At 40.9% G+C, this 24137-nt stretch overlaps 1 protein-coding gene across 4 annotated transcripts in view; it reads right to left on the bottom strand.

Moving 5' to 3' along the window:
* Window positions 1-24137, bottom strand: part of PRKCZ (protein kinase C zeta) — a 218872-nt gene that overhangs the window by 58500 nt on the left and 136235 nt on the right. For all 4 annotated transcript variants that reach the window (XM_031963008.1, XM_031963007.1, XM_031963010.1 and 1 more), the window contains one exon: window positions 12661-12746. In XM_031963008.1, coding sequence (XP_031818868.1) covers window positions 12661-12746 — 86 coding nt within the window. The remainder of the gene's footprint in view (window positions 1-12660; window positions 12747-24137) is intronic.

The raw sequence follows: 24137 nt of genomic DNA on the forward strand, positions 1-24137 counted from the left end.
CTCCAGCCCAAATTTCCTTCTCTCTGATTTCTACCCCAGTTGAATGTAAGCTCCTTGAGGACAGGGATTTCTTTGTTCCCTTTTGCCTTTGAACAAGCACAGAGCCTCATATTGTACAGACAGGTCCCCATTTGAGGAAGAAATGAGATCACTTGTCCAGTAAACTTAACTCTCAGAGATGTAGCAAAATAGGCCTCTAAGAACCTTCCCCCCAAAACAACAAAACCAAAAAAAAAAATGTGTATTCCATAAACAAGTTACTGAATGACCCATGGCTAAGCGCCTTTCCACAAGATGCATCTAGAACTTGCTACTGGTCAGTGTCCAAATGCTAAGGGATCTGCATCATGAGGTAATGAGTTACCTGTGACTGAAGGCTTCAAAAAGGAACCAAATAACCCTCCCTAGGGACAATTCTCATGCTGGGAAGGAGGCTGGCTATTGGATCGCAAGGGCCCTTTCAACTCCATGGCGAGTCTTCGTTCTTATACGGACACCACTGCTTTATTTATAAGGCACTTATGCAGACATCAAGAACTATTTTTATTACCTGAAAAAAATTGTTTTTTTCTCTGACTTTGATAATTGACAGAAAAATGGCCTTGTCAAGTCTTAAAAAACAATTCACCTTTAAAATAGCAGTAAGTTAAATGTCAGCCCTGAGAAACAAATGCAAACAAATCCCACCGCCATTATTCCCACACATTAGCCCACGGTAATCTACAGAGGGCTGGAAAGAACCTTAGAAATCATCCAGTCCTTTCCCCCCATATCACAGAGGGGGAAACTGAGGCTGAAGATTTGTACAATCTCTCCTTGATTCCGTTCCACCCATCAGATTCAGAAATGACAAGGGGGCACAGAGGAGTAAAGGAAAAAGTGAGAATGGATGTGGGTGAAGAATGACTAAGCTTCAATTCTCATTTCCATAGAGCCTGGGAAGCTTTCCCGAAGTAGGGCACTTGCCGACAAGTCTTCAAATTGGAAAATGAGACTGGAGATCTCAGATTTTGTTCCACCATCCCCAACTGTTGCCTATTGGCAAACACCAAGCACTGTTGATGGCCCCACAGTCATATGGAGACAACTGGGTCCGAGGTTGGCCACAACCTTGTGGAACACAACATCCTGTCCTGAAATTCCAGGCTAGTTTTATTTAAACACAGATGAAGGCAGAGGCACTGGATTTCTGATTTCATTACAGCACCTTCCGTGGTATGAAAACAGCCCCAGGGACTCACCTCAACCACTCGACTGGCACAGTCTTAATTGCTGGAATGCTGCAATTAGCTATATCTCATGATCACAAACCAGTTGAAATTATATTCCTTACTCTACAGCTCAAGAAACTTCAGTGATTCCCTCTTACCTCTAGGATAAACCAATCAGTATAGATTTCCCCACAATACAGTTTTAGTTACTCCTTTGTTGTTGCTTATTCCTTTTTTATTTTGTTTTTGACAGAGATACTGCAGTGGTTTGACATTACCTTGTCTGTCGCGTTTTATTATGGAGAAATTAAGCCAAAGAGAGTTAAGTGATCTGCTCAGAAAACCTGATTTGAACTCGGAAGTTCCTGACCAAAGACCAGCGCTATCCACTACTCCACCCAGCTACCGCACTTATTTCTGGAATGACATTCCTCGGAGGAATGCTATTCCTCAGCACATCCTAGTGTTCCTGCAGCTAAAGGTTCTCCTCTTTTAATCCCCTCATAGTTAGCTGTTAGGGACCTGCCTTAGTCTGAAACTTGTTTGTTAGACTGGAAGCACCTTGGGGGCAGGACATCTTTTCCCTTTTTTTGTGCCTAGCATACAGTAGGGACTTAATAAATGCTTATTGATAGATTGTGCAAATACTCATCTCCTCATCCTCCCTCTCTCCCCAACACAGCAGGAGTCCTTTAAAGGGGAGACTTTTATCTTTGTACCCCCGTGCCCCACACACTAGTAGAACAGCTGCCAAATGAGGAACACAGCTCTGAGAATTGGCCATCCTTACAAAACGGTCTGAGAGGAGTTATCACGTTACCTAGAATCCCACAGCCAGGACCATTCAGAGGTGAGATTGGAGAGATCAGCTCTCTATTTATTCACCTTGCTATTCTACCTCTCCTTGTTCCTGATAAATTGTCCATGGGATTTTTTGGGGCCTATGACATCACGGGTCTAGGAAACACCCAGAGAAGAAATTCCCTCTCTCATTACAAGCATCCTCCCTGTAGTCCTTTCTAAATTCCAGACCCGTCCTAGAGAGACATGGTACTTCTTGCCTGCTTCATAATAGGACCTGAATAAATGCTTTCTGCATCGGCTTGAATGGCTTCCAGTCCTTAAACATAGCAAGCATTTAATAAATGTCTGAGCTGCCGAGAATAAAGCTTTTGCTTGAGACCGACCATACAGGAGCAGGAAACCTGCCTCCAAGCTGGGGGAGGAAGGGAGGGAGGGAGGGAGGGAGGGCTACAGGCAGGAGTCTGAAAACCTTGCATTAAAAAAATTAAAAAAAAATTTTTTTCCAGGGCATCATCTGACTTCCCAAAGGCTATGATTTTAAAATGGGAACTTGAGAGACCTAACCCAGCCCCTGCCTATTCATGGAAAAATTAAAGAGTACATTTACATTTCAAAGAAGTCTCTGGGACACCAAACCCAGTCAAACTTAGCAAATAGACTCAGAGGAGAAAGACTAGATTCTCCAGGAAAAAAAAAATAAAGATTAACATAAACAGCTTCAGCATAACAGGGGAGAAACAAGAAAGCAGCTCTCTAGACTTCTGCCAGAAGAAATTTCTTATTAAAATAAGGATTTCAGCTGGGAGGCGAGAGAGGGAGAGAGAAGGAAAATGATTAGTCTCACACCTCAGACTCCTGACTGCTTGGGCCCATGAAGCCCAGATACTTTGCTCTCCATCCACTGTGGGAAGAATTGAAAAAAGTCATATTTCTAAACAAGTCTCTCCCACGCTCAAGCATCCTCAGGAGCTCACTAGTTCCTCTGTTATAAAATTCAATATAAAATATTATGTGTGGGTGTGGGGATATATATGATACAAAAGACTCAGTTGAGTATTTAGGGCTTTTTAGAATCTGGTTTCATTTTATGGTCTTATTTCCCATATGTACTTTTCTTTTACTCTATGTTCCAGCCAAATCATTTCCTGAACTCGACGCTTAATCTCCAGCTTCTGTGTACTTTCTCAGACAAGTTGTACCCTGGGCTTGGAAGACACTCCCTCAGAATTTCCCCCTTCCCCCAAGCCCTCTCAGATCATTAATGCTATGGGATCGCTTCCTTAAAAAAGCCCATGGTTCTTCAAGCCAATGGCCGAACAATCAACCCAGGAAAAGCAAATGGATCCAATTCAATGGGCAGAAATTAGGTGGGCAACTCGCCGAGTCTTCAGTGATCATGGAGAAGGACAATGACCCAGAATTCATGCCATCCGTAATGGAGCATCTTCTCTGAGCTCGGGCTGATCTTTGTGGCCAAAGATTATCTTCTTAATCTCGATAATTCAAGGTCTACATCATGTTAGATGGTTATAAATTGTGAATCAGAGATTGCCACAATCTTTGGGATCAAAGATCCCGAGCGAGCCTGAGTGAGCAATCATGGCGGGTGTCCAAGGCCAGCTGTGGAGGACATCAGCAAAGCTATGCAGGGAGCACACTAGTGAGGACACAGAAAGAGCTTAATATGCTTTTTTATTGGATTATTGACATGCATATTTTGGGGGTGGGGAAAATGGGTCTAATAAATAGTGACAGGAAAGGCTGAAAGATAGATTGAGAGAGCATCTGTGGCACCCACCCATTGAGCAGAGATTAGGAAAGTCAGGTGCCATCAATAATTCAGAGAGCAGACTCTCGGTGAGCCATGTGGATGAGACAAGGGGTGTGCCAGGTGGTGGAGGTGTTGGAAGCCAGAAGGTCCACATGTCTGGACAGAAGGAGCTCACTTTGCTCTGGGAAAAGGTCATGAAACCGTCTCCACAGATAGGCTGAGACAGCAGAAACCACCATGCCCACAATGACCCAAGGAAACCATGATCATTTCCCCTAAAGCAGAAGCCTTAACTTTTCCTGAGCCTGGGATGAAGCTGGTGACAGTCAAGGGAAGGCTGCGGACCCTTTCTCAGGAGAAGGATTTCTCTCTTAAGGAAGAGAGGGACAAATTTCAGGTAGAAGTTAATGAAAATATAGATTTTTTTTCTCCCCCAGTTAAGTTCACGGAACCCCTAAAAGGTAGCCATGGACCTATGGGTCTGTGGAACTTAGGATAAAGAGCATTGATCTCTAATCAGGGAAGATAGAGAGGGATAAACAGATGGGGTGGGGTGGCAGAGGGGAGTTACATATAAGACTTGTATATATATTCAAGTCTTCTCAAGAGAAGGAAAGGAAGCGACTGGGAAATGGCAATATCAGAACAAAAGATGGAGTGGATAGTAGAATCCTACCTAGCAGTCACTTACTCTCTGACTCAATTTCTTCTACCATAAAAATGGAGATTTTAAAATAATTCCTCCTTTTCTTACTCCTTCCCTCCCTCCCTCCCTCCCTTCCCTCCCTCCCTCCCTCCCTCCCTCCCTCCCTCCCTTCCTTCCTTCCTTCCTTCCTTCCTTCCTTCCTTCCTTCCTTCCACCTTTCCATCACGTAGTAGCTCAATAACCTACCATCTTGGACTCTTTGGCTCTCAGTTGCCTGTCAACAGGGACCATCAAAGACTAAATAAGTTGATCTTCTAACCCCATGTGATACAGCAAATAAGACAGTAGCTTTGGGGTCCCACATTGTTGTTCTTCAGTTGTTTTCAGTCCCTTCTGAACACTTGTGACCACATTTGGGGTTTACTGGGCAGAACTACTGGAGTGGTTTGTGATTTCCTTCTCCAGCTTTTATAAATGAGGAAACTGAGGCAAACAAGGTAAACTACCCAGAATGACACAGTACGTATCTAAAAGGCAGAATTTCAACTCAGGTCTTCAATGAACTCTGCACTGTGCCATGTATAAAATGAGAGGGGTTAGATGATCTCTGGGCTCTCTCTCGAAGTAATGCTAAATTTGTAATTCTGAGATCTTCATTTTATTCATCTATAAAATGATGGGATTGGTCTAGATCAGAACTTTTTCCATTCATGAACCCTTTTTTGCCCAGGAAATTTTTCTGTAACACCAGGTATATGAAAAGCAACACAAATCAAATATTAATTGACAATAAATCACAATTTTGCAATCCCTCACATTCAGTTATGAAACCCCACTTAGGGACACAAAACAGGGTAAGAAGCTGGGGTCTAGATGGCACAAAATCGCTCTAAATCCACAGTTCCACGATCCTCCATTTACTTCTGTGTAAAAAGATGGAATTGGCCCATCCTTGTTTTTATTTCCACCTCCACCTCTAGGCACAGAACTACATTCAAACAAGTGCTTTAATTAGTGCTCAGGATGCTGCATATCTGATGCCCACTGACCATGCTACCTTGGGTTTTAAGGTTATTATAACCTTTAAAATAATCCAGAAAGGAAATCTGGAGGCTGCAGCCAAGAGTGGAATGAATGCTTCATTCAGGGCAGACCCCAATGAAAATGTTCTTGGTCTGTGGGTGGGTCGCGGCGTCTCCCTGACTGTTGTTGCCCAGAATGAAGTGCCTCATTCTGATGTGCACAAGTCAAGCCAGACCGAGGGTGGAAACTCCCATGCACTTGTGTGCGTGCAGTGGGACTGTGTGTGTTTGTGTCAGGTGTGTGTATATGTACGTATGTCTGTGTGTGTGCAAGTGTCAGAAACCATATGTACAGAGAAGGTATAATAGCATCTCTTGTGATTAAACAAAGCTTCCAGAATTCTAAAGAGCTGCTTTATATTGGGGCAAAGTGGAGCAGGTGTTAGTCAACTTGACCTATGGCTTCTTTGGGGCATAATTAGTTTTTGTTTGTTTAGGGGGGATTTTTTCAGGGGGGAAGGAGAGTAATGTTGTTTGTTTAGCTTCAGTCCTCCAAGTGGCCAAGCTGACAGAGGAATTTTATTTACTTACTTTGGGGAGAGTGAGGCAATTGGAATTAAATGACAAACCATGCTCACACATCCACTAAGTGTTAAGGATCAAAGACTGGATTTAACTCAAGTTCTCCTAGCTTCAGGACTGGTGCTCCATCCCCAGTGTCACCTAACAGATCCAGACAGAGAGACTTTCATCCCCAGCTGACAAAACCTCACATTTTGGGTACACTGCACCAGGTTGAAATCGGTTTTTAACAAAGTTCCCTTGTCTGACAAGTTCAAACCAAAAAAATTTCTATAAACGCCAAACATGGAACTGATGGAGCCTCCATCTCAGAGGAAAGGGGACATTTTTATTAGAATTTCCCACAATTAACATAAGAATAGAACTGTGACCAACAAGGGCCCCAAAATATCAGGTGAGAAAAAAATCAGCACAAATCACAGGGAAAAAAAAAAAAACAACTTTTGAGTTAGAAGCTCATTAAGCAAGAAACAAAGAAAAAATAAAAGCAGATGATTAGAGACATACATTTCTTGGATCCTTTAAAGGAGGACAGTTTACTCCCTTTAAGGTACTTTCTATGCCAGGAAAACTGACCCACTAGCCTATGTACTCAGTTTTTCCACGGATGGTTTTCTCCCACCGTGCCTTCAACCTCACCTCTCCCTTGGTCCCTTTAAAGAAAGGCCCATGGTCTTTCCTAATCTTCCATTTATTATGTAGCCTTCTCCATTACTTGGTATTTCCTTATATGCATATCATTTATTTTCTCCAAAAGAATGGAGGCTCTTTTTGGACAGAGGTTATCTAGAATTTTGCATTTGCATTCTAGCCCCATCCATCTTAAATCTTTTGTGGTACATGGTGAGAAATGTTGGCATCTGCTAGAACACTTTCTCATCTTCCTAGCAATTCTTGTCACCCAGGGAGTTCTTTCCTAAGTAATTTATGTCTTAGGGTTTATTGAACATCGAATTCAATTATTATTTGATTTTTCTTTTTCTACTCTATCCCACTGATTTATCTTTCTATTTCTTCCTAATTACTAGATACAGTATAATTAGAGGCCTGGAAATGTTATTCTCCTGTATTCCTTTTGAAGATCATTTCCTTGACAATCTACATTTTAATTATTCCACATAGAAAAAAAGGGCACGTGTCACAAGTAATAAGGATATAACTGTGTATAGATGGAAGAAAAATAAACATGAATATCATGAAATATCATGAGAAATGATGGAAGCGAAGAATTGAGGGAAGTATTGGAAGACTTATATGAACTGATACAAAGTTTAGTAAATTTACACAAAGGTTACATCTATTAAAAATGTAAACAATAAAACATTAGAAATTGAATGATGTGTGATTGCAATGATTACATTTGATCCCCCCCCAACTGTCCTGACTTCTTTCTACAAGTGAGGGGGGTTGGCTATAGAATAATGTAGATTAGATCAGATTTTTTCGTAATGCTGCTGAACCACTTTTTAAATATATTTTATATTAGTAGGAATGGCTCCAGGGATAGGGGAGGGGAAATAGTAAGAAAAGTGAGTGATATCTCTCTCTTTCTCTCTCTCTCTCTCTCTCTTTCTCTCTCTCTCACACACACACACACACATACACACACACAATTATCCCTTCTGTATCACTGCTTTCCCCATTACAGTTTTGATATATTGAGATAGACATTAAAAGAGAATTTTAAGATTTATGGAAGCCACAGATAACAAGCAAAGGCCAGTGAGCACAGAAAACGTTTAGAAACTCAGAAATGCATAAAATATATGTATGGTATTGTATGATAGCAACATTTCAATTGCAATAATTTTAATTATTATTATAATTACTTATTTAATGTTTAGAAGCAATTTTCTCTTTTATGATGCCAAAAATATATACAATTTCTTCTTCTCTGATACAAAGGGCCAAAAAAAAAAAAGTGCCCAATTTTCCAGATTGTGAGGGCACCACTTGGCTACCCTCTGAGATATGGAAGGGATAATTGTATTTTTAAAAAATAGTAATAATTGCTTTTGGAAAAAAGAAATATTAAATAGTTTAGAAGGAGTCAGAGCTTTCATGGGAGTAATCTACTGTTTTCTTTTATTCCATAGTTTAAAAAAAAAAAACTTATTTCAAACGGAAGATTTGATTGAAAAATCTAATGAAAAAAAAAAATTAACACTATATGGTTAGAGCATTCCTGGAGGCAAATTACATCAAGACCTAAAAAGAGTCCTCAAGAGGCCAACTAGTCCAATTCCTCTCATATTACAAAGCAGTAAACTGAGGCCCAGAATACTTAAGAATATGCTCAAGGTCATACAGATAGTAAGCAGAACCAGGATTTGAATCCAAGTCTTCTCCTTCCAATCCTTTCCAACACAACACTCACTCTGCTGAAAAAGAGAAAGCATTTGCTCATCCCATTTGGAAAGCCAGTGTTTTATTCTTGAGCTACCTACCACAGGCGCCAAGGTCTGGAATATTGTAATAAGCTTAATGCATCTTCATTATCTTACATCCAAAAGTATAGCCGGTCAGAACAATTACTTGGAAGATCAGGTTCTATTGCTAGTACGTTAACACAACTCTTCAAATGCTATTAAAATACGGTGTGATGCAAGGAAAACATCATGGGCTCTTGACCCTCAGTTTTGCCATCTGTAAGTTGGGACTAGAGTGGAACTACTTTCTAGTTCCTTGATTTCCAGTCAATCAGATTGAGGCTAAGAAATTTTAAAGTGACATCTAAAATCATACAATGTTGAGTCTGGATTCACCATATTGCCTTGCCTTCTGGTATAAAATGAGAGCCTTTTACAATTAATTGGTCTTCAAAAGTTTCCCAGCCTTATTATAAGAAACTCTGCACATACTTTAAGATGCAGTCAAATTGGACTTCTTGCTGTCCCTCCCTAACATTATTCCCCAATCCTCCCTTCCTCTCTGTTTCCTTCTTTCTTTCTCCCCTCTTCCATCTCCACAAAACCAACGTTACACAGACTACCACCACTCACTCCTCAACTCTATCTCTTACATAAAGAAATTTCTTTTGAATTTTGCCTTCAAAGCTCAGCTTACGCCATCTTCTCTGAAGGTTTTTATTGATCCCCAAGCTACGAGGGACGCTCCTCAAAGTTACTTTGCACAGATTTATGTCCTACATCCTATCTCCTCCAGCAGAGTGGAAGCTTACAGAAGGCAGGGCTTGGTTTGCAGTGTTTCCTAATGGACTGACTCCATGATGGAGACAGGAAATCAGATTCTTCTGTGCGCTTCCTGTATAATCTTGGGACTCGGTTTCCTTATTCAAAATAGAATAATTACAGAGTTGGAAGGGACCTCATCTAGTTGAACCCACTGCCAAGTCTTGGCTCAGATCTATTCAATTCCACACTGGGAGAGCTCTAATTGTTGGCAAGGGCTTTTTAACGTTAGACTGAAATTTATCTCTTTTCAGATTTACCTGTTGCTCCTATTTCTGCTTGATGCCTTTCCTCTAAGATTATCATCTGCAATTTATTCAGGACATTATCTTGTTTGTACATAATGATTTTCACTTCATTTCCTCTATTCCTCTCCTAAAAGACAGGAATTCTCTTTAGCCTTTCCAGGGCTTAGCCCAGTGCTTGGCACACAGTAGGCACTTAATAAATGCTCGTTTCATTGAATGCCACAAGACAGTCCCTCAGATACTAATACCTCTTTTCTCCAGACTCAATATCCCTTGTTCCTGCACTTCATTCTCACTACGAGAGTTCTTCTTCCAGCTCTCCATCTAAACAGGTCTTTCTCTGATGCTTTAAAGAGATTCCCACACAGACTTGGGGCTTTAAAGCAAACACTATTGTCTTCCCCATTTAACAGAAGAGGAAACTGAGGTGATGTGAGGTGATGTGACCATCCTATCATTCCCTATGGGGACCCACTATTTTACCAGCCAGCCAGCAACTGTGACAAGAGAGACAAGTTTCACTGGAAGACAAAGTGAGGGCAGATGAACAAGGATTACATTGTCTCTTTTCTGATATTTGGAAAGGGTGGACTACAGGAATTTACAGGCTGGCCACAGATACAAGACTGAGGCAGGCAGCCCCAGTTCAGAGAAGGATAAACAGGACTATTTTTACAACACATTAAAAAAAAAAAAAAAAGCTTCTTTTGTACACAGTGTTACAAACATATGAGAGTAGTAATTTTGTTTGTCTGTCGTGGAGTTTTTAAAAAATATACACTAAAATCTACCTAGAAATCAGTTACATCTATAATGAATGAGGTCCACTGGACATGACTAATAGTTTAAAATTAAGAACAGAATAATATCTGAAAACTTTTAAAGCTCTATAACTGTATATAGACATAATTGGGTATTTTTTAATTCCTCCCTCCCTCCTTTCTTCCTTGATCCTCCTCTTTCTTCCTTCTTTTTCCTCCTTCCCTTCCTTCCTCTCCCTCCCTGCCTTCCACTTTCCTTCCTTCCTTATCTCCCTCCATCACTCCTTCCTTCCTTCTTTCCTTTCTCCCTACATCCTTGTTTAATCTCCTTCCACTTCCCCCTTCCGTCATTCCCGTAAGGAGTAATGAGGTACTTGTCCAAAGTCTGACAGAATGAAGCAGGATCTAATACAGGTCTTATAGATACTAAAATCAATGTTTTGGCCATTCCAGCAGGATGCCTTTCAAGCCTACATTTTAGGTTGATCAATCCCACAACAGGCTGACAATACTAACTAAAAACCTAATCCAAAACCATCTACCAACCCTCTATCCAGAAGCATATTATCAGCAACATCAGTAATAAAGAGTGAAGAAATAACATTGGCAACCCTGGCTCCCCGCCATCTCGGCCAGTCATGTTCCACATTAAATATTTGGTATATCAAAAAGGATTCAAAAGGATTTCAAGCTCTCTCAATATTCAAGAGCTGTGAGGATCCCTGGCTCCTTAGGGGGCACCAATAACATTTTCCTATTTATTTGAAAATGGCTCATTCCAGGTATCACTTCCTCCGGGAAGACTTCCAACATTCCTCTTCTTATTAAGCGTTTTCTCGCCTCAAAGAATTTGCTCACCTGTTTGAGGGTTATATGCCCTTAGTAAAATGTAAACACCCTGAAGGCAAGAATTGTTTATACATAGTCTCTGCAGCCCTAATGCTAGCACAGTACCTTGTACTAAAATGAAATAAAATAAAATCATGGATTCCATTAAAAAAACAAAACAAACAAACAAACAAACAAAAACAGCCATTTCTGTTACTATAAAGATTTACAAAATAAATTAGCTCTCGTTTGACTCTTAAGACAAACCTGCGACAGGTGTCATAGGTTCCCAGAGCTATTCAAATCTGCACTCGGGCCTTTCTCACGCTGGGATTTAGAGCATGCCGTCTGGTATATGGAATAGCGTGCAGGGTGACCAGCCCAGAATTCCTGGCTTCAAAATGCTCTCTGACATATATTGGATGTAGGACCCTGGAGACACTGCCGGCTTCCTTAGTGCTGGAGGGAACCTCTGTGGGACTATTAGTCGGAGGGGAGGGACCAACCTGTTTTGGTAGAGGGACTTCCCTCATCAGAGGTTCCCAAAAGATGAACTCCCAGATCTGGGTCCTATCCCCTAAAGAATTCTTCCTCTTACAATCCAAATTGAACCGAATAATGGCATAATTTCAAAAGTGCTCTCTGTCTCTTGTGTTTATGGAAGGCTTAAAAATTAAAAATGAGGAAATGAACAGCAAACAGGATACCCAGAGAGCAGAATATAACCCACTTCAATATGTCAAGTGAATGGGGAAAGTTCCATGGTTTGTACTTTGCTATGGTGGGAAAGGATACAGGCAGTCACCAGAGAAAACCCAAGTTCAAATCTGAGCAAATGTTGAAAAAAATCACATCCCCCCCTCTGAGCCTGACTAAACTCTCCTGTATTCTGGGGGTGACAACCTTCCCACAGTGCCAGAAATGGGGGCTGGGAGGGGAGCCTCCCTAACTATGGCAGATAGATCAGGTCACATATGGGACTGCAACATTACCCATGAAATTGACTGCTCTCGTGGGGTTCTGGGAGACCCTTAAGGGCAGGGAATAGCCCCGTTTCCAGTTTAACCAAAATACAAGGGCACTATTATTTATCTCATTAGCAGCTACAGGGTTCTCTAACTGCAAGAATTTTAAGCAATCAGGGATCCAAGAGCCCCAGTCCATGGACAAATGGTAGACAAATATTTTTTTTTAAATCCTTTCAACTGTATTTAGAGGCAATCACGATCTGGGGTAAGGGGAACCCAGACTTGGAATGTTACTGGATTAAAAAAAAAAACTAATTCAAACACCCCCCCACAGACACACATCAAGAAAACAACTTGAGATGAGCTGGAAAATAAAGGGTTTCTATCATCCACCCAAGACAGTAAATAATGCAAGGACTTCTGACTTTTTCTCATCATTATGCACCGAATACAACACAGCCCGGCTTCACATGCAACCATCTCGCTCCCCCATTCCTCTCTCTTGTTGTTTTTCAGCCCCGGAAGAAGGGCACAATCAATCCCTCCCCAGCCTTCCTCCCTCCTCCTCCCCACCCCACAGGCCCCCCGCCAAGCCCAGTCCCCAAAGCATCTCCCCGGCCGTACTCACTCTGTTAAAACGTTTGGCTTGAAACAGATGCCCATTCACTCGGTAGAGCTTCCTCCATCTTCTGGCCCCTCGGCGGTAGATTGATTCTAGAAAGGATATTAAAAAGGTATAAAGCAGCAACATAGTACATAGCGGACACAGCCCGGGATGCACGAGCCCGGGCTCAGAACAGCCCTGCTTTTCTTTGCATCAAAACAGCCGAAATCCTGGATGCCAAATCATGCTCGAGAATCGCCAAGAAAAAGCTTGAAATGACAGCTGCTTCTCCCTCCAGCCTCTCCCTTCTGTCTGCCCCACACACGCTTTCTCTCTCTCTTCCTCCTCTCTCTCTCTCTTTCTCACATGATAATCATCTTGTTACAATTCCCAGGGCTGCTTGCTGTCTGGAGCTCAGGTGAGAAAGACACAGTGCAAAGCCCTTCTGCCCTACCCTGGAAGCCGACTGGGGAGGGGCTGGAGGGAGGGGACGGACAACATTTCTCCCAGCTGAGGCACTTCTGTATTCCAGCACAAAGGAGAGATGGTAGCTCATGGCAAGGCGGGGGTGGGAGGTGGGGGGAAATCCCAGACTTAGGACCAATTACATATCTGATGGGCACTCTAATTGGTTGGGCTTTCCGTTCTCCCTTACCTTGGGGCTAAGGCAGGAGAAAGGGAGTATTTCCCCCACATACAATGGAACAGAAATGCAATGGCACAGTGAGCTTCTGGGATTGTGTGCCCTGCTGTCCTAAGATGGCAAAAACTTCAAGATTTCAGATGCCATATCTAGTTAGACACACACACACACACACACACACACACGTGTTAAATTCAGAAAAGAAACTTGAGTGTACTTAGATTTTTCCCTCAAGAATATTCCAAACTGAAATTAGCAAAATCTTCATCCTGAGTGATGATTTAAAAGATCATCATATATATATATATATATATATATGAAATTAACAAAATCTTTATCTTGAATGATGATTTAAAAGATTTAACACACACACACACACACACACACACACACACACACACTCATGTTAAATTCACAACAGAAACTTGAGTGTATTTCAATTTCTCTCTCAAGAATATCCTAAACAAAATCTTCATCCTGAGTGATGATTTTATACACACACACACACACACACACACACACACACATATTCATATACACACAAGTAAAATTCACAACAGAAACTTGAGTGCACTTCAATTTCTCCCTCAAGAATATTCCAAACTGAAATTACAAAATCTTTATCCTGAATGATGATTGAAAAGATTTTATACACACACACACACACACACATACACACAAACACACACACGTGTGTGTGTGAGAGACAGAGAGACACAGAGAGAAATATGCAGGAAGAGAAGAGGGAACTGAAGATGATAAAATTACACCTGAATTATAAGCAACTCAAACTTCACTTCCTTTTGTAAAGAAATCCCACAGAATTCAAACTTCGCTTCGGCAACAAGAAGGAAAGAAAGGATGGCCAAAGACATATATATATATATATATATATATATATACATCTAAGATGTCCCAGGTTTCCTCTTCATGGGAGGGGAAAGTGTTTCTAACTCTGCTGACTCAAAACTCCATAAAATAAATACACGTAAAGTTTCTGAAAGGGTTCTGAAAAACACAACACACAATAAAAAGCTTTGTGCTATTTTTTTGGGATTAAAAAAAAAAAAATCCTACCTAAAAGTGAGTTTCATACATGCAATGAAAGTACTATGGATTTGCTAATGTGGAAATTGTAACTGTATGTTTTTTAAATAAGCAAATAACTAGCCTTGGCTGTAACCTGCCTAAAATTAGGTCACAGCAATTGCGAAACCTACTTCTTGCTCTTTAAATAGGAAATTGGTAGAGAACTGGAGCTCAGCTGGAATACTGGTGAACAGTGAGACTCTCACACAAAGTCTCTAAGAAACATCAGCATGGAGCTGGGAGTGACCATGATCCTGGAGCTATTTGCAAAATCTGTTCCATCAGTTGTACTGTCTCTGGAAGCACCATCTACCTATTAACCCTCCCAGGGAACCCAAGACTGAAGGACCTTTGGATAGTCTCTCATCTCGGATTAATTTCTAGTGGGAGCTCAAAAAAAGTCCCCGAGTTAATGATGCCTTCTGGAGACTGCTTTTAGACTATACCAACTACCAGTCCCAAAACTTCTGAATTAGAAAGGAATTCTAACGCCATCAAAGACCCGAGTTTAAATCCTGCTTCGGATCTTGACAGGCTGTTTGATGCTGGCCAAATCATTTAAACCTCAGTTTCCTTAACAATCAAATGAGAGATTTGGACTCCCTGGCCTTTCAGGTCCCTTCTAGCTTTAAGTCTATAACTTTATGGTCCATCTAAACCTAAAGGCAAATTCAGTGAACATTTATCTAGAACCAACTATGTGTTAATCACTTTGCTCAAGAGTATTTCCCCTACAACATCTTTGACGGTGTCAAACAGCCTTTGGCTGCTGTCAATGAAATGGTCCATGGTCCATGGACTGAAATTATAGAAGGGATCCTGAAGGAAATCTAATTCAAACCATATGCTTGACAACATCCCAGGAAGTCATCATCCAACCTTTATTAGAAAACAGAAAAATATAAGGCGACGGGCTCTTTTTCAGTTTGGTCTTTGAATCCTTGTACCTTGTACCAAATCTTGTACCTACAATACACTTAATAAAAACTAGTTTAATTGAACCTGAGGCTGTGGACTGAAATCCACCCAAAACATTTTTTAAAAAACACCGACATTTCCTGGTAAGCCAAAGGGAAGGGATGTTGGATCCCCTGGTTGTCTGGACAAGCTCAGTTGTGCAAATCCCTAAATCTATACGGAATTTAGAGAGCAAAGAAGCAAGTTTCATCTTGTTTAAAGGTCTTGGTCAGCTCTCAGAGCAGACTTACCAGAGGGAAATGGCTGCATTCCTCCCAGCCTTCCTCTCCACAGTCCTGCCTCCTCTCCTTATTACCCCCTTATTACACTGCTCCCCCATTTTCTTGCCAAGGAGAATTAGGATCAAGGTTGTGAATACCCAGATATCTGTAGGGTGTGGGGAGGAAAGAAGGGTACATACCAGGTCTCTGTCTATGTCAGCACAGGAAATAACATCACCGCCATGACTCACCGTTAACATGCAGACAGATGGGTTTGTCTGGACATTACTGAGCCAAACCAAGTCAGAGAATTACCACTGACTCTCATTTTGACAAGCTTTCGGCCTGCCCCCTTCCCATTCCCCCCCCCTCCCCAACATACCTTGCTCCATAATTTTGTCAATAAATATTTCAAATCATAGGATTGTAGATATGCAATTGGAGGATGCATCTGATCCAACCAGATCATTTTAAAGAAAAGGGAACTAAGCCATGGAGAAGAAAGAGATTTATCCAGATTTACTCAGGTAGATAATGACCTACCTTTTCTCCCCAAATCTTTTCATGCAACAAGCTGGGCAGTGGAGGGGTGAGAGGGAAGAGTATATATAAATTATAATGAATGAGCTCAACTTTGAAGAAAGAAAATGCACCTCCATCTCTTGAACCAATGAAAAATGCATTTATTAAGTGCTTACTGTGTACAAAGGGGTACAAACGAAATGATCAGTTGCAATACTCAAGGAGATATCATTCTCATGGGAGAGACAACACATAAGGGAAGACATCAGCTATATGGAGAAGTCCTTGGGATCTATGTACTTCTTTGCAGAGACAGAGGGATACAAAAGAAAAAAACACTGGATAAGCTGTTGGACTTGACTGTTATTTGTTCTTTAAAAACTTTATTAGAAAGAATGGCTCTCTGTCCAGGAGAAGAGGAAGAGATATGTAAAAATGAGATGATTTAAAAAAAAAAAAATCAAAAGATTTTAAAATTTAAACAATTCATTTTATATATTCATTTTATTTCATTTTAAACAAGTTAAAATGAAATAAAAAAGTAAAAATATGAAAATGAAAAAAAGAAATAAAAAGACTACTACATAGCAGTATCATTTTTTGTCTCATTCCACAAAATAATACAAGTATTGTATTCAATTATTGTATCCTCAGAGATAAACCAGGGTGCTAAGGACCTCTGCAACTGCATATCTCTAAAATTTAATATCAGCATAATATTAATTTTGTCAAATATTTTGCAACCACAGTTTAATCTGTGGTTGAAAGTATTATGAGTCGTAAGCAAACTGGCTGACGCATTGGCTGTAAAGGTTCCTCTATCCCTGTACCAAGAGAGTTACTTGGCTTAAGTGTTTTGCCTTTCTCAGGACCACATGGCCACTCTAAGATGGATTTCTATGAGGTCGGCTCTCCACCGACCTCACTGGGCACCTCTAAGAGCCGATATTCCACATCCAATGTCAAGAAGAAAGCCCCAGTGGGCAAACCCTTGGTGGAAGTTTTAACCACATGGTTAAGGTCCATCCTGCCATCACTGCCGCAAACAAACACACCAATAAACTACCCCAATTCTACAGCTATGGCTCACAGTGACCACCACCAAGGTACTTCTTAGCAAAAAGAAAGCATATGGAAGATTCCCAAGTCTAGTATTTGAATGTGTCTGAACGAGTCATTTCTCCTTAATTTACTCATCTGTGAGATGAGGAGACTAGACTAGTTGAACCGTTTTCTCCTCAGGAAGTTACATTTTCCTCAGCCCTTGGAATTCTTGCTTAGAATAAGAAGACGTGGATCACCTTCGCTGTACTTGGCCCCGGAGGGCAGAACTAAGTATAGTTTTGAAGGTTCCAAGGGCAGTTTTCTTACTTCCAGTTATTACCCATAAGGGCAAACTCAGCCATAGTGGGATCCCATTCACTGGAGGTCTTCAAGCAGAGACCAGCTGTTCACTCCAGCCAGATTGTAGAGGGGATTACAATCCAGATACGGGTTGGAATAGAGACACCTGAGATCCTCCCGACTCCAAGATTCTGTATAAAGCCAGTTTAAGGGGCACTGGCTCCCACTGCCCAAGATGCAGGAAAAGTGGCTATCTCACTGCTTTCTCCCTGGCCCATCAATGCTTTGTCTAGCACTGCAAAAGTCACATGGAAGTGGGCAGCCCAAACAGCAGAGACCCATATTACCCAAACCACAGGCTCTGTGTGGGCAGCAGTTGCAGATACACAGAGCATTTTCTAGTAGTTCATTTGCAAACTCTGCAGCCCCATAGAAATGTGAGTTCATAATGCATTATTTAGAGCTGGAAGGAAACTAGGGCTTCATTTACTGAGGGGGAAATTGGGGTATAAAGGGGTTAAGTGACCCCTGCCTGTTCTAGTGGAGTCTGAGACAGGGATTTCAACTATGTTGTCCTAACTTCAAGCTCAACGTCTTATTGCAAAGGTGGTCTCCCATCCAGGTAGCAACCACTGCCTCAGGCTTGCTTAGCTTAAATGATCAGATGACATGAGAAACAGAAAGGCTGGGGTGGCTCTAGACAAAGTTGCTGCTGTTGTTCTGTCAATGGACATTTATTAAGCACCTACTTTATATAGAATACCATGTGGGATGTGGGAAGAGACAGAAAGCTCAGGTGAGACACAATCCCACTCTGAAGATTCTGGCTTACCAGCTGGCAGCTAAATGGCGTAATGCATAGGGCATCCAGCTTGGAATTGGGAAGACTTGTATTCAAATGCAGCCAAGACACTTCTTAGCAAATCATTAAATCTCAGTCTGCCCCAGCTGACACAAATGCGGATAATAACAGCACTGATTCCACAAGGTAACTAATATTTATAAGGTATTTAGCACAGTGTTTGGCATACAGTAGGTGTGACATAAATGCTCTCTTCCCTGCCCCCATTCCTGGAAAAATTGATGGTATCTAGTCCAATACCTTCAAAAGCCCATCAGGATGAGGGATCTTAGGGTGTTGCCTGTAGACATCCAGAAGCCATTACCTCACAGTGACTGACATTAATTAACTCAGGAAGGTTTGCAAAAGCTCTTTCCAAGACATGTAAAAAGAAAGTATTTTTAAACTTCATTGTGAACAAAATAGTGATATTAAGTGACCTTTTCATGGGCACACACAGCTCAGTAAAGTTCATGTCCTAAGAATCATATCCTCATGATCACTATGCCTAAGGCAAACACAAAAAAATTCAACATTTATTAAGCAGTGTGCTTAGCACTGTCCATTTTGCTGGGGACATAACAAAAAAAAAAAAACAAAAAAACACACACATCCCCTGCCCACAAAGGGAGCCCATAGCATGGCCATGGATGAGTAAGGCCAATAAATGAAATAGGAAAAGGCAGGAGAGGAATTTGTTTACCCAAGAAATGCAAGCAGTGGGAGAAATTTAAGAAAAAGAGGCCACTTTAAATATTCAGGGTAAAATCACCATGGTAGCATCCATTTAATAATGAGAGGGACTAAAGTTGGCAAGATCTTCCCAGGGTCTATTGCTCCTTCAATCCAACTGAGTCTACATTTGATTTCATCAATTCAGCATTCATCTCCAGCCTCCATGACTTTGTATTGCTTTTTTCTCATCCCTAGAAGTGGACTGTCTCCCATCTCCTTCCTTTGAGGCTCAGCTCAAATGCCTTCTCCAAAATTCCCCCAGCCCTTAATGCTCAATAGTCCTTCAATAATGGTATCCCCAGGTGAATTGGGAGTATCCATAGCACCCAATACAAGTGCCTGATAAATCTTCGGTGTTTGATTCATGCTTATTTTGGTCAACAGATGATATGCTCTTGTAAAAAATTTTTTACAATTAAATTGTAATTAAATTAAATTAAAATTAAGCAACCAAAAACTACTTATAACTATCTCACACCATTATTTAGGTAACAGTTATTATTATTATTAATAACTTTGAACTACCACTGAATAAATGCTTGTCAAAATATATAAGACTCCAACAATGTAAATGAAAGAAAATGCATATAGGCACATAAACCAATAGTAAATTGCAAAGAAGAGAAACAAGATGTTCTTGCCCCACAATTATGTAGATATGGCAGTGGTTCATGGACACTGAATATGTTTTCAGATGACTTAATGAATCAATTTCTTTTTTTGTATGCTTTTAAAAAGATTTGTTAAATTGGATGACTCTCTGAAAGGGTATGGGATAGGGGAAGAAGCTCTGGCAATATTTAAAAATAATCAAAGAACGATAGATGTATTTAGAAATTAATATTTGTTAACTGATTTAAGTTCTTAGAAGGCAGAACTGTTTTGTTTTGTTCCATTTTTAAATGCCCAGCACTCAGAACAGGGCCTGGCCTGTAGTAAGTATCAAATACCTATAGCATTGAATTGTTGCTCTTTGCATTTCCCTTTGATGGAAAAAGCAGTGAGCTTTTATGTATCCTAAAACCCAATCCTGGTGCAAATGATCGTGTATGGACTTGGATAAAAGAGGAAGGCAGAGATGTCACAAATCTGTTAGGGATAGGGAACACGCTAGCCAAGAGCTAAGAATTGAAAAGGTGTAGAACAAGGGGTAGAACTGAATAAGGTCCATTTTGCATTGGGTAAAGTGGGGGGAACCAGCCTGTAATTCCATTTTGTAGGAAATTCCCAATCTCCACCAATGGAGATTGGTTCCTTCTCTGCATGTCATACACTCAGGAGAGCTACCTGGAGAACACTGAGGGGACTGTTCAGGACTGTTCACTGAGAGCTAGAATGAATCAATCAGGATCAGAACTGAGGGGTAGTTCCCTACTAACTCATGGGGATAAATACAAAGATCTGCATTTGGGTACAAGAAATAAGCTCCAAAATGCACAGGTGAAGGAGCAGGAGGGGGATGGCATGTACAGTTGAACCACAGTCTTTCTGAAAAACAACTGGGAATTTTTAATTTATTTCTAATTTAAAATGGGTCTGTACAACATAGTAGCCAAAAAAGCTATTACAATCATCAGATTGGATTAATTAAAGCACAGTGTCCAGAACGGGGAGGTCAGCCTGGTCAAAACAGCTGGAAGGTTATGTCCTGTTCTTGATGCCATATTTGTTAATAGACACTGACAGAGTGGAGAGCGTCCAGAGATGGGTGACAGGGACTGAGGCAGCTAATTGAAGGGACTGTGGATACTCAGACTGGAGAAAAGAAGGTTTGATACTCAAAGATGTGAGAACAAAACCATGGTTTTCTAGCTGCACCTGCTAGCGTTAAGGCCTTGAGGAATCACAATCTCTTGGGGGTACCTTTAAAACTGAAGAGGATAAAGTTCTTGGGTTCAAAGGAGCAGAAAAGGGTAGAAGCTTTTAATTTTGGTTCAATTTCAGGAAAAATTGCAGAACAATTAAGACCAGAAAGGGTAGCCTTAGGTTGAGAAAGGGTCACCATTACCAGAAGTGTTTATCTAAGACTGAATGGATCAGCATTGGATTGAGGGCCAGCAGTAGGGGGAATCTTAGGAGACCCTCCCAAAGGAGAAATGAGATCCTGCCATAGATACCCAGCCCCAACCCACCCCTGCCTAGATCTTCTATTTATAGTTCTGAGCTCTCGCCCCAGGTCCTCCTATCTCTAGTCTATGACTAATTGGATGCACCACTTCTGGAAATGCCTTTGTTGTGAATCCTGGTAGCACCCTGTGGGGGATGAGGAGAAAAATCAAGTTTAACACCCGTCTCCCCCCAGCTCCCTGATCTGGAGAGACAGAGAGAGAGAGAGAGAGAGAGAGAGAGAGAGAGAGAGAGAGAGAGAGAGAGAGAGAGAGAGAGAGAGGGAGAGAGAGAGAGAGAACACAAAACCTTAGAAAAAGCTGTCAGGAAGCCAAGACTAGAGTATTGTTTGCCTTGCAGAGAATTAAAAGGAAAATATTAACAGATTTCCTCCCCATGAGTTTGGGGAGATGAGGTACTGATATGCTATAGTAAACCACATCCAAAGCCACATAGCTTGCTAAAATGAGACAGAAGGGGTCTTTGTACAAGTCTTGTGAAATGATCACAGATTCAGAGCCTGAAGGATCAGTGAGACACCAAAGCCAGAGAGGTAAGATTTGAATGCAGGTCCACTTCCTACAATACCAGTTGGACCTGAAGGAATTGTCATCTTGCAGCCAAAGGCTTCTTAAAACTCTTAAAATTTTAAAGGCTCTATTAATATGCTTCTATGCTATATTCTCCCTTCATCTGCACATATTTAGATGAAAATGGTAGTCAATTAAATAAAGTAAAGTTGTGAGAGGGACAACTACAGATGGGAAGAATATCATAACAGTAACAATAATTTCTCATGTTCATGTGCCATGTGCTTCCTTAGAATGTCAGATCTTAAAGGCAAATAGACTTAAGTTTTTGGTTAAGTTTTTAAAATTTCTAATACCTTAGGGTGAAACTACATTCATATCAATGTTCAATTATCTCCACCTTGTCTTTGTATCAAATATTTCTGGTAAGGTCAGATATCTAATATATTGTTGTTTTGTTCAGTCAGATCCAAGTCTTTATGACCCCATCTTGGAGTTTTCTTGGTAGAGATACTGAGGTGGTTTACTGTTGCCTTCTCTGGCTCATTTGACAGATGAGGAAACTGAGGCAGAGTTAAGTGACTTGACCAGGGTCACACATTCAGCAAATGTCTGAAGCCAGACTGGAGTTCAAGGAGATGAGTCTTTTTAAGTTCAGGCCCAGCACTCTATCCATTGCACGACCTAGCTGTCCTACAAGACCTTAAAAATGTTTTATTTCAGTACTAGAGAGGAGGGAAAGCAGATTGAACTTGCAGACATAAATCCTACAATGACCTCTCAGTCACAAGAGGCTAAATTACTCCCCCGTTTCCAGGAAGGGGTTTAGCATATTCAACCTACAGTGTTCTTTCAAAAGCCAAACTGTAAACGTTGCCCGATTTCCTGAGAGCTCTTGCTGAGTTGGAGAACTTTCTCCTGTCCAACATAAGGTCTGCACATTCACAGTCGCCCATTCACAGCCCACTTGATGCATTAACTCCCACCTGGCTCTTAGAGCTAAATAATGATAACTGTGTTTCCATGGAGACCTTTATGGTTTACAAGGGGCCCAAAACATGAGGTGGAGAGGGAGCTTTGTCACAATGTGGTGGAAGGGTCACCAGGGAGAAAGAATTGTAGGGATATAAATACATTGGGGTCTGGTGCTTTTAAAGAAACTCAGAGATGATTCTGGATCAATATATAAGTACCTCCTTGCAAAATAATGTTTGACAAAAGCAGAGGGATAGAACAGGAAGAAGATAAAACCAGATTCTGGGTTCAAACCCCAAGTCTATCACTTAGCATCCATTTGACCTTGGACCAGAGCCCTAACTAGGGCAGGGGGATAGGGGATTTGTCCCCAAGGGACTGAATTTAGAGAGTACCAAATATAGAGGCAGCAGACAGTATTCTCAGTCCTTAGACAGCACAGGAAAACAAAACTTAACACCTAGTTAAAAGAATAATTAGCTAAAATAGGAAACGACCAGATGGGAGCTGGGGGGGAAGGGGGCGCCTCTTTCCTCCATCCCATGATGCTTCCACCAACTCAGATCTTTCCCTCCCTACTACGAGAGTTATCCTAAGCCGCTTTCCCTTCCAAGTGAAGGACATTATACACAGGCATGGTTTGGAACACAAAAGTTCCTACTCAGAGCTAAACCTTAAGCAAACCCCACTCTGGGCTTCTTCTTTGTTTTCTTCTGTGAAATAAGAGGAATTTCTTTCAGCTCTATTTATATGCCTCGATCCTATATTCTCCCTTTATCTGCACATATTTAGATGAAAACGATAGTCAATTAAATAATCTTAATTTAGACTTGGTCTCTCTCTCCACACCTGAGCTGTTCTTACCCCATTATCTCAACCTCCAAACTTTCCTGGCTTCCTTTAAAATTCAACTCAAATGTCACCTTCTATAAGAAGTCAATCCTGGCCTTCTCTCCCTTCAGTTCTCCCTTTGAAACTACCTTTCATCTATGTCTTTGGTGGTGGTTGGTAGAAGGGAAAAAAAATGGGAAAAAAAAATTAATTCATCAATTTATTTAAAAAATTTTTCAATGAACAAAAGTATGTGTTCTCTCATTTCCAATTCTCCCTTCCATTTTCCTTGAGGGAAAAACCAAATCAAAACAAAACTCTGAAACAAATTTTCCTCTGGTCAAGGAAAATAAATTCCCATATTGGTTTTATGCAAAAAAAAAAAAAAAATAGTATTTTTATTCTGCATCCTGAGAGCATAGCCTCAACCTCTCTACTAAAAAATAAATGGCTTTCTTCATCAGACTTATGAAACCATGGCTGAACATTGCTCTGTCAATAAGTTTGGATCATTTTTATAATGTTGTTGCTATTGCAACAATTATTCTTCTGATTCTGCTCACTTCCCTCTGCATCAGTTCATACAAGTCAACCCAGGTTTCTCTAAATGTATATCCCTCGCATCATTTCTTACAGCACAATAGTATTTAATTTTGTTCATATACTATAACTTGTTCAATCATTCAACTATTGAGGGGCAAGCCCTT

The sequence above is a fragment of the Sarcophilus harrisii genome, chromosome 3 (assembly GCF_902635505.1).
Source record: "Sarcophilus harrisii chromosome 3, mSarHar1.11, whole genome shotgun sequence".
NCBI lineage: Eukaryota > Metazoa > Chordata > Mammalia > Dasyuromorphia > Dasyuridae > Sarcophilus > Sarcophilus harrisii.